Genomic DNA, 11,896 nt, shown 5'->3' on the forward strand with positions numbered 1-11,896 from the left:
TATATTAAAAAGAAGAAAGAAAGGAAATTGAAAATTTCAGTTGGCACAATGTGCAAAATACTTGTGATTCGGAGTTGAGGATGAGATCCTCACATTTTTATATGATGTGAAATATTTAAACCGAGCTACAAGTCGCGGTGGAAGTTGTATAAGGACGAGGTCCTTGTGGTGAAAATTTTTATGAGTTTAAATTCTCCTTTTGTAAAATTTAAATTTGTACTATAGTATTAATATGGAGTCATGCCTGATGGGCTTATTTGATAATTCTTGTATATCTTTCCGTGCATATTTAGCCATAATTGTGCTGTAATTATTGAGTTTTAACCTACGAGGTGAGTGCCCGGGTGGCGTTAAATGTGACTCGTTATTCGGGTAAATAATTATGAGATATTCATGTCTCGCGTGTTGCTGTCAGTGTTACGAAAAGTTGAAATGAGATTTTGGTGAATATGAGATTAATTGAGGATGCTGAAATTAATTATAAACAACTATTATGACCAAAGATGTGGTTATGGACATGTGTGTGATGTGTGCGTAGGAACGAATTGCTACAGCTGATTGGGACTAATACAGTGTGTTGATGTAAGGAATTTGAAATTTATTTGGAGTGTAAGGAATTGGCTTAAAGGCTTATAAGTGTGAATAAAGGAAATAATCTCCACTGAGATGATGTTGTCGGACCCTGTTAAATTTACGGTGACATAGAAGCACCCGTGAGTATGTGTGAAATAATGCACTCAGTAATCTAATGTCATCTGAATAGTTCTTGGCACATTCGAGGATAAACGTATGTTTAAGAGGGGGAGAATGTAACGACCCGACTTATCATTTTAAAAATTAACGGGGTTCAGTGACTCAAGGTCTCGAGCAGCTTCGTAATATGTATTATGCCCTGCGGGTGTGGTCGAGTTTGATTTTTGGAAGATTCAGAATTAAATTGAAAGAAACAATTCATATTTAGAAGCTTAAATGAAAAAAGTTGACCGGAGATTTGACTTATGTGTAAACGACCCCGGATTTCGAATTTTGATGATTCCAATAGTTCTGTATAGTGATTTTGGATGTAGGAGTGTGTACGAAAAATTATTTGGAAGTCCGTAGTGAAATTTGGCTTGAAATGGCGAAAAAATATTTTTCGAAAAGTTTGACCAGAGAGTTGACTTTTTGATATCGGGGTCAGAATCTAGTTTTGAAAATTTTCATAGCTCCGTTATGTCATTTATGACTTGTGTGCAAAATTTGAGGTCAATCGAACTTGATTTGATAGGTTTCGGCATCAAATGTAGATGTTGGAAATTCTTAAGTTTCATTAAGCTTGAATTGGGGTGTGATTTGTGATTTTAGCATTATTTGATGTGATTTGAGGTTTCGACTAAGTCTGTATGATATTTTAGGACTTGTTGGTGTATTTGGTTGAGATCCTGAGGGCCTCGGGTGAGTTTCGAATAGTTAACGGATCAATTTTGGACTTGGCATTCCAGTTGAAGAATATTGGTTTTCTGTCACTGGTTTCCTTCTATGCGATCGCATGAGAATGTCCCCGATCGCGTAGGCTTGTTTGAGGCAGTGATGATTTTGTTCTTCGCGATCGAGTGAAGAGGGCCGCGATCGCGTAGCTGTGGGAGTTTGTTATTCGCGAACGCGTGAAGAAGGTCGCGTTCGCGTAGAGTAAGTGGAGCAGAAGTAGAGGTCACGCGTTTTGTGCTTCGCGATCGCGTGGATGAGTCCACGATCGCGTAGGCCTATGAGTTTGAGCTTCGCGATCGCGTGGAAAATTTTGCGGTCGCATAGGGTTAATTTGGGCTGTGGGGGAATTGTGCTTCGCGATCGCGTGGACATGTCTGCGATCGCGTAGAGCAAATGTCTGGGCAGAGAGTTTAAGTTCTGTCCATTTTTTACGAATTGGGGCTCGGGGAGAGGCGATGTTTGGGAGATTTTCAAGAAAAACATTGGGATAAGTGTTCTTAACTCAATTTTGGTTAGATTACCCGAATCCATTTTAACATTTAATTGGTGATTTAAGTTGAAAAAATTTGAAAACCCTCTTGGATAGATTTGGGGATCGAATTGTTATCGAAATTTAGTTATTTTGGTATGGTTGAACTCGTATCGAAATGGGTGTTCGGATTTCATGGAAATTATGTCAGGTTCCGAGAGGCGAGCCCCGCGTTGACTTTTGTTTACTTTTAGAATAAATTTTTAAGTCGACGTTTTATTATCCGGAATTATTTTCGATGAATTTTAATGAAGTTATACAATTGATTTGGACAGATTCGAGCGGTCCGGAGGTCAATTCAAGCAAGAAGGCGATTTTTGAAATATCGGCATAACTTCAAAATGGTAAGCATCTTGCCTAACCTTGAGTAGGGGAATTACCCCTTAGGTATTGAGTCTTATGTGCAATTTGTGTAATTAAAAATTATGTACGCGAGGTGACGAGTACGTACTTGGTTTATATCTGCAAATTATATTGGTTAAAATCTTTATATCCCCTTATGTATTAAATTAAAAATTACTGACACTTGTTAAATCTTTTAATTGTCTTGCCTAAATCCTTGTTTTGTTAGATTTGTTTTTATATGACGATTTGGTGTGATTGCCACCTTGATTTTTATGTGAAATATTATTTTGTTGAGTTGTTTACTCCCGGATATATTTGTTAAGATTTTTTGCACATTATGGTCGAGCCATGGGCTCCTATTGTGGAAAATAATATATTGTTGATTTTTGTGATAAGTTGTAATATTTGAGCACTTGATGTGCAATATGTGATATGTTGTAATATTTGAGCACTTGATGTGCAATATGTGATATGTTGTAATATTTGAGCACTTGATGTGCAATCTGTGATATGTGTAATATTTGAGCACTTGAGGTACAATTTATGAAATGTGATATTGGCACGTTATATTGTGGGGAGGTTTATTCGGGTATTTGCACGAGGTTTCTGTCGTGCTCTTGTTACTATTGATTTATGCGCATGCGGCGTGAAGGTGGGCATATATATATATATATATATATATATATATATATATATATATATATATATATATATATATATATATATATATATATATATGTGTGTGTGTGTGTGTGTGTGTGTGTGTGTGTGTGGGAGGGTTGCGCATGTGGCGAGACAAGGTGAGAATATTATTATGCGCGTGTGGTGAGAGAAGGCGTGCATTTACTTTATTATATATCAGGAGTTGAATTGTAATGACTTGTGATAGCCTGTGGGCATTGTTGTTATTGCATATTTATTTTGGGACTACGAGGAGGTACCTCGGGAGATCCTCTGTTGAGCATTTACTTTTGGGACTATGAGACGGTATCTCGGGAGTGCCCTTTTGTTGACATCTCTCTATGGTTGCACTTGTCTTTGGTTATTTTGTATTTCCGTGATAGGTCAATCCTTGTGATCTACCGTGATGTATTATTTGATTTTACTATGTGTTTTATTCTTTGTTGTATTGTGTTGGCTTGGGCTTTTTAGTACGAGACTCTGTAGATTTATATTCCTGGTTTTTACCGGTTTTTGATGACTGAGTTATTTTAAATAAAAGAAGTTACTATTATTTTTTAAACTAATAAGTTTTACATCCGAAGCAATAGATTATCTGATGTTTTATTTAAATTGAAATGTCATTTTTCTTTACTCAAATTATTTCTAAAATAAGCTCATTTCTTTGTTAAATTCTTAATTGGTTTTAAAAATTGTAACCTTATTTTATTGAAAATAAATTAATCATGCGGATCTTATGTATTGAAATATTTGGCACGAGAGTTGTTCGTGCGGTTGTGATTAGAGATATGGGCACGAGGTGCCGTGAGAATATGAAAGGGAGTCGAGAACCGTATTTTATGATTATGATATGAGATATTTATTTGGAAGAGTTTTATATTCGAAGGATACTTATTTGATGAAAAATATTTGGAGGGTATTTATTTTAAAACATAAGTTTAAAAAGCTAATATTTAAGTTACTCTTTTTCCTAATTAGAAGATTAACCGGTGCAGTAAAAAGAAAATAAAACAGGAAAAAATCTTCCCAAATCGATTACTAGGTCTTACTCTTTCATAAAATTTTTTTTGAAAATATTATGTTTTAGGATTCATTCTACGGTGAAGAGGAAAACATATACTTTTTATCCCATTTATTCTTCGCCGACGACCTAACTCTAATGGCTAGGGAAAATATTAAAAGTTACAAAACAATCGACAAGTGTTTAAAGTTGTTTTGCAATCTATCGGGACAAAGCAACAATCTTCATAAATTAAAGATCCTCTTTTCCAAAAATTATCCTTTAAACACTGCCAAAGAAATAGAATATCAAGATTAGCCAATCCTTTGGGAAATATCTTGGATTCCCAATTCTGGATAGAAACCCTAAAGCAGCTAATTATCAAATTATAATTGACCAAATGTGTGGTAGACTTTCCACATGGAAAACCAACTTCCTTAATATAGCTGGCAGAACTACTTTAGCCCTATCAACCCTAAACTCGATCTCGAATCATGCAATGCAATACACTATCCTACTAGCTAAGATCCAAAAATAAATCGATCAAATTCAAAGAAATTTCATTTAAGGAACCACAAACGAGGTGAAAAAACTTTATTTAATCAACTGAAAAACCATTACCAAACCTAAGGAGTTTTGGAGGCCTTGGCCTAAAAATATCCAAATCCAAGAATATGGCTCTTCTGAGTGGCCTAACATGGCGTATTCTTACCAACCCTATAGCACCCTTGGCAAACCTTCTCATCAAAAAGTATGGTAAAAAAAGAAACACTCAAACATCTTTCATTTGGAGAAGCATGCTCAAAGGATGGACTACCTGCTTTAAGGGCATTCTTTGGCAACCAAGCCGCAATTCAAATCTAAATATCTGGAACACTCGTTGGATTCCAGATTTTCCTCCCTTAAGAAACTGTATAGAAGGTCCCCCTTCAAAAGAAGGAAGAAAACCTCAAAGTTAAGGACATCTTTGTTAACGGTAAATGGAATCTATCCTATATCTCCTTCGATTTACCAACTTCCATTGTACACAACATTGAAACCATCTCACAACCGCTAAACCATGGTAATTTAGACAAACCCTTATGGAGCCCTAATAACAACAGTTGTTTTATAACTAAATCATGCTATCGAATCATCAATGGCACACCCCCCATTGGAACACGATTTCAAATGGATATGGAAGTTACACTGCCCTAATAAAATAAAAAAAATTCTATGAAAATGTCTCCACGATAGACTTCCTTGTCGATAATATCTCAACCGCATAGGCATCAACATTGATCCTCACTGCACTATATGCCGAACAGAAGAAGAAATCATTACCTACGTCTTTCTAAAAATGTCCAAAGGTTTGTCCAATATGGAGAAAATTAGGCATCAACACCCATAGCATCCTTGCTAACAATCATTGGCTCCTCAATTTAAGGAAATTAAATCTGATGTTGCAATCTCCAAAAATAGAATGGGCTCACCTATTCCCTTTCCTCATATGGGGTATTTGGATTACTACAAACAAAATTAATTTCGATAACACAAACTACTCCCCCACATTAAACACTATCTCGAGCCAGGCTTTGGAACTTCTTCTTCTTAACTCTAAAGGTGCACCACTTCAAACCAAAATGTCAATCCACATACGATGGCATGCACCCCAAAGAAACTAATACAAACTCAACATTGATGGAGCCTACAAAAAAAACACAAAAGGTACAGGATTAGGAGGAGTCTTCAGGGATCACGCTGGTAATTGGATCCTTGGCTTCCAAAAAAAATGTGTTGCTACATCACCGTTACATGTTGGACTGCAGGCAATACACGAGGGCCTACAAATTGCCACAAAATTCAATCTTTCCACCTTGAGGTGGAAACAGATTCAACAGAGGCTATCACCGCAATATATCATGATCATATTGTTTTCTCTAACACTGTTTATGCATGCAGATCATTAATGCCCCAGCAGAAGGCCCTTCTCCTTTGACATAACTTTCGTGAAGGTAATAAAGTGGCTCATCTACTAGCTAAAGACGCCACCGAGGATCACTTCAAACAGTTAAATCCTGAAGCCCCAAAGCTCCATGCAAGTCCACCTCATTTTTGTGATGCAACAACTGACATTGGAACAAAATGGAGACTGCTTTTTTGTTAAATCCCTAACAACTACTACTTGTAATATGCTTAGGACACTAGGAAACCAAAATATCGCTTGTGATACGAGTGGCAGCTTTTCCTATGACTTGTAACAAGCAAAACTACTTCTAGTTTTTAATATAAATATTCCATTACTATAAAAAAAAATATAAACTTTAATTTATGCAATTTACTAATTTCAAGTATTCATATTTTTTTTAATGGAAAACGTAATATAATTTTTTTTATATATGTGTAAATATTACACTTCTAATTTAGATTATATTATTGTAGATCATACTGTTAATGATCAAGATTTTCTTATTTTATTTTCCTTTTATTGTCACCAATTAAGCCTCTAATTAAGAAAAAGAGTAGACTTAAACATTGTCCTTTTAGCTTATGTTTTAAAATACGGAAGTAGGAACATGAGTCGACTTGTCAAGAAACAAACTAGACTCACATAGATAATGTTGGTTATGTGACTCACAAAGTAAAATTTCTCGTAAGGCATGTACCATTAAAACACATAATAAGATCCTTTCCTCAGAGATCTTGAAGTCAACCTTAAGTACGCAAAACTTCGGGTAAAAATTATTTACATCCTCCAAGTTTGCTTAAAAACCAAACTCATCCTCCAACTTTGAACAACTATCATTCTACTCCTCATATCAAAGGTGACTTCTTAAGATGCCTATTTTACCCTCTATAATTTTTATCTGTTATTTTTATTCTTTAATTCAATGTTATTTTTTATTTTAATTTATGTTATCGACTTACCTATAGACACATTAAAAAAATCGAAACAAAAAAAAAGTGAGAAGTTGTAGTCAAGCATATATGTTAATGATGTTCAATTGTGAAATAAATAAGAAAAATAAAAAATTACAATAAAAAATTTACTTGTATCAGTAATTTTATTAATAGTAATATAATCAAAACTCAATCTATTTACAAAATTGAGAATAAAAGAGAGTAAATATTTTATAAATTATACAATACATGTAATAAAAAATGGGCGAAAAATAGAGGTGAATTTTATAATAAATTTACAAAATTATGTATTTATACTTTACATGAATTTTAATTATAATTTAGAAAAAAACTAGTTATAACAATCAAAACTCAAAAATTTATATACACATTGAGAATAATAAAAATAGTGAAACTTAAAATCATACACACACACTGTCATACATTATATGCACTTTAATATACATATTATTAAAATAATATATTTTGTAATAAATTCATAATATGATTAGTTTATTTATAATGTTAGTGAACTTAGATTTAAATTATATAAAATATAATATTTTTAACTAATGAATAAATACCTACATTAAAAATATTTAAATAATATAAAAAAAGTATTACATATATGGGGAGTTGAAAATGTCAATGAAAAAATAGACATTGCGTAGGATGAAAGGATGAAAACGATAATTGTTCAAAGTTGGATGATGGGTTTGATTTTTAGAATAAACTTGGGAATGTAAATGATTTTTACCCAAAACTTCTGGTGCAAAGTTACTTTTTCTGGCTCAATTTATGTGGTTTTGTTTTCTTTTTAGTCGGCCTAAAAATATTACCTTTCCTTAACAAGAAAAAAATTATTTTTTGCTATTTATTCTTACTATATTAATTTATAATCACATAAATATATAATTTATTTAGACTATAAAAAAAATTATTAAACTTGATATCTAAGTCAAACATAGATTGAGATGGAAGAAATATATTTTTACTGAATTTTATGCCATGCAAATTTAAATTTAAATTTCAGATAAGAATGAACTAGAAAAGAAAAGGCTAAAAATGACATTGCAAGTCGATGTGGCAGCAAACAAGGACTTTAGGGGTGCATGATGGACATGTGGCGGCACTCTTGGAATTCAACCGCTTTCTATAGCTTCTTTACACATACTACTTATTTCTCTATAAACTGTAGAACCTTCAATTTACAATAGATTAATACATTATCTACAACTGTAGTATTCTGCGTAAGGCAACGAAGAAAGAAGAAGATGCATTCTGTAAAGGAGAAAGTAAGCAACGCAGCTGCCGCTGGGAAAGAGCATGTTGATATACTCAAAGCCAAAGCTGAAGAAAAGGTCCGAATTAATAATACTCTTTAACTTAGTGTTTTCTTTCTATTAATGGAAATTAAATATGAAGGGTTTGTTCTATTAACAGGTTGAGAAAGCAGCAGCAAGGACAAAGGAAGAGAAAACGATAGCAGAAGAGAGAAGGAAAGCAAAAGAAGCAGAAGCTAAAATGGAGCTGCATCAAGCTAAAGCTCGCCATGCGGCGGAGAAGTTGCAAGCAAAGCAAGCTCATCTTGGAATTGGAGGGCACCACCATATTGGTCCAACTACGGTTGGAGGTCAAGGACACCATGATCCAGTGGGTACTACCATTCCAACTACTGGTACTGTTGCTCCTGCGTATCCTCTTGGAGGTTATCCTCCTTCTCATGGCCATATCTGAAGTAGTTTTTTAATTTGAGAGAGAGTTGTTGGGGGGTTTAATATTAATAATTTCATATATAGGTGTAAAATTTGAAGTTTCAGTTGTCTTGGTTATTTAGATTTTATAAAATGAGATAGGCGTTTGATTATGCACAATGTTTGACTGGCAGATATTGTTAGAAAGTAATGATATATATTTGGTTCTTTTCTTAATTAGACCTATCTAACAATAACTGAAGGATGTTTTCTTATGCTCCAAAATATGATGTTGGCGAAGCATGGGATGGTCGTCTCTCTAGCATCAGCACAGCTGCGTCGCCACCTAAAGATAACTTGTTAGATTTTTTGTTGCCTTTTGTTTACAGTATTTGTGAGCAAATCTTAGCTCTAGCGGAAAAATTACTATGAGGGTTGAACAGATGTGTTGAGGATTTTCACGGGGTTCAAAAGCACAAATAGATGTAGTAGGAAGCAAAAAATTTGTCAAAGAGATTCTATTTGTACTATATACTAATAATAATAATAATAAATAAAAAAAAAGGCAGATAAAAAAATTAGCCAGATAATGTGTAAACATTCTTTTGGACTTTGCGCGCGAGGGCAAAAGACTAATAGTAAGTGCTGAAGAGCACTTTACTTTACTTTACCTTGCTTGCTATTAATAAGCCACAATCGAGAGGAGGTTCCGGTTCGAATTTTTGAAAAAACCATAGAGATTTAACTCTATTACAGGAATTGACAAAATAACCGAATGAATAGTAATCAGGCAGCTCTCCGTCAGAGGGAAATTAGGTCATTCCAAAATATAGCCCCAAATATGCTTGGACAACTTTGCAAGAAAACTGGGCCTCACTTAAATTTTTCTTCCACAGGCATATTTTATAGGCTCTTAAAACACTATCATAGAAAAGGAAAATTTGGGCACCACTTGAATATGTGGATCTCTTCGCTGAGATAAATATGATAGTTTTTCATATGCCAACTCTTGGAGTATAATTTTCTCTCTTATTTAGCTATTTAATAACTCTATTATCTTTATAAAATATTAGTAAATTTAGCAAACCTTTGAGAAATTTTAAATGCCAGCAAAAGCCATTTTACATGATAATGTTAGGAGATTAGAGAGAGTAGGCTACATATTCATTTTGGAATCTTGTCATATACCTTGCAAATTTACCTATTGTACTTTTTTTATTCTGATTTATTTAAATAAGCTATTGACAAAATGAACTTCTATTTGATGCTTATTATAATTTACCCATTTATTGTCGTTTTGGACTTTAATCTAACAGGCAAAACTGTGTTGGTTTGCAATTTAAAAACTGCGCAATTTAAAAATTTTGCACAGTTCCAAAGGTTAAGAAAGTTCACTTTTTAAATGTAAATTTGTGGTATTGCGGTTTGGACTACTTTTTTTTTCATTCATGACTACATCTAAGATAGCTAATAGTAAATTGGATAATATCACAAACATTACAGCTTATAATATTTTTATTTAGCTTGAACGCCACAATAATTTAAGTGGGTCAATTGAAGTTTAATTTGGAAAAAACTTAAATGTTAAATTTGGTTTAGAAAATAATTTGTAGATGTGTTTGAGTTATCATACCATAAACAATATTTTAGAGAATCTTCGGAAAAAGAAATGTCATTCCGTTGACAGTAAAAAATTAACAATATCATCAGAAAAATTAAGGGAAAAGGAATGCCATTTTGTAAACAGGAAAAACCATTTTAAGAAAATTTTCAGAAAAAATTAAGAGGGAAAGGAATTGTTATTTTGTACTATGCAAATATTTGAAAATAAAATGAGACTTTAAAGTAGGAAAACATATTTTTCAACTTTTCAATTTGTTTATGTGTAACGACCCGGCCGGTCGTTTTGATTGTATCAGCCCTGATCCCCTATTTACTATTTTTCCCGTATCTATTTCTGCTTATGTGACTTGTCGGGAGGTCTTGTTTTTGATTTTCGAGTGTTTTGGGACACTTAGTCTCTAAAACAGAAGCTTAAGTCTTAGGATTTTGACCGTAGTAAGAAGTGTGTGAAGACGACTCTGGAATGGAGTTTCGTCGGTTCCGTTAGTTCCGTTGGGTGATTTTGGACTTAGGAGTGTGTCCGAACGGTGAATTTGAGCTTTGTAACTAATTTAGGCTTGAAATGGCGAAAGTCAAATTTTGGGAAGTTTGACCGGGGGGTTGACTTTTTGATATCGGGATCGGATTCCGATTCCGGAAGTTAGAATATGTCCGTAATGTTGAAGATGACTTGTGTGCAAAATTTAAGGTCAATCAGACGTGGTTTGGTAGGTTTCAGCGTCGTTTGTGGAATTTGAAAGTTTAAAAGTTCTTTAGGCTTGAATCCCGGTATAATTAGTGTTTTGATGTTGTTTTGAGTGATTCGAACGCTCGACTAAGTTCGTATGGTGTTTTAGGATTGGTTGATATGTTCGGTTGAGGTCCTAAGGACTTCGGATGAGTTTCGGATGCTTAACAGATAATTTTTGGACTTGGCTTAATAGCTGAAGTTCTGGTTTCAGCAGGTTTTGGTTTCCTCGTACGCGATCGCAGGGATTCATTCGCGATCGCGTTAGCTTTTTTAGGGCAGAGTTGAGTTTTTTCTATGCGATCGCAAAGTTAGGAACGTGATCGCGTATGCGTGCGAAGATGTGCTTCGCGAACGCGTGGCTAAGGTCGCGTTCGCGTGGAAAGATTTGAGCAGGAGGGGAGGTGTGGCCAATGCTCTATGCGATCGCGTGAGGCAGGATGCGAACACGTAGGTATGAGCGGCAGTGATCCGCGATCGCGTAGGGTAAAAATATGGGGCATCATAGTTGTGCTTCGCGATCGCGAGGAGTGTTCCGCGATCGCGATGAAGGATATCTGGGAAGGCATATTAATTTAAAAAAATGATTGTTTGAACCCATTTTGCATATTTTGAGCTAGAGAACACGAAATTAGGCGATTCTTGAAGGGAGTTTCATGGAGTTGATTGAGGCAAGCGATTCTTACTTGGGTTTGGTTAAATCCCATGATTTCATCTTTAATTTTATCATCTAATTTTTGATTTGGGGTGAGAAATTGGGGAAAAAGAGGAAGAACTCTTGAGTTGGGATTTTGAGGTTTTGAATGGGATTTTGTTATCAGATTTGAGTAAATTTGGTATGGTTAGACTCGTGAGTGAATGGGTTTTCCGATTTTGTGACCTTTGTCAGATTTCGAGATGTGGGCCCGGGAATCGGGTTCGGGAAAATTTTGGATTTTTGGCTATAATTT

At 34.4% G+C, this 11,896-nt stretch overlaps 1 protein-coding gene across 1 annotated transcript; it reads left to right on the forward strand.

Moving 5' to 3' along the window:
- Positions 1 to 8,101: 8,101 nt before the first annotated feature.
- Positions 8,102 to 8,833, forward strand: LOC104096521 (late embryogenesis abundant protein 6). The gene is made up of 2 exons (XM_009602902.3): positions 8,102 to 8,263; positions 8,346 to 8,833. The coding sequence occupies exons 1-2, from the start codon at positions 8,177 to 8,179 to the stop codon at positions 8,637 to 8,639; spliced, it is 381 nt and encodes a 126-aa protein (XP_009601197.1). The 5' UTR covers positions 8,102 to 8,176; the 3' UTR covers positions 8,640 to 8,833.
- Positions 8,834 to 11,896: the final 3,063 nt, after the last annotated feature.

The sequence above is a fragment of the Nicotiana tomentosiformis genome, chromosome 6, assembly GCF_000390325.3.
Source record: "Nicotiana tomentosiformis chromosome 6, ASM39032v3, whole genome shotgun sequence".
Taxonomy (NCBI): Eukaryota; Viridiplantae; Streptophyta; class Magnoliopsida; order Solanales; family Solanaceae; genus Nicotiana; species Nicotiana tomentosiformis.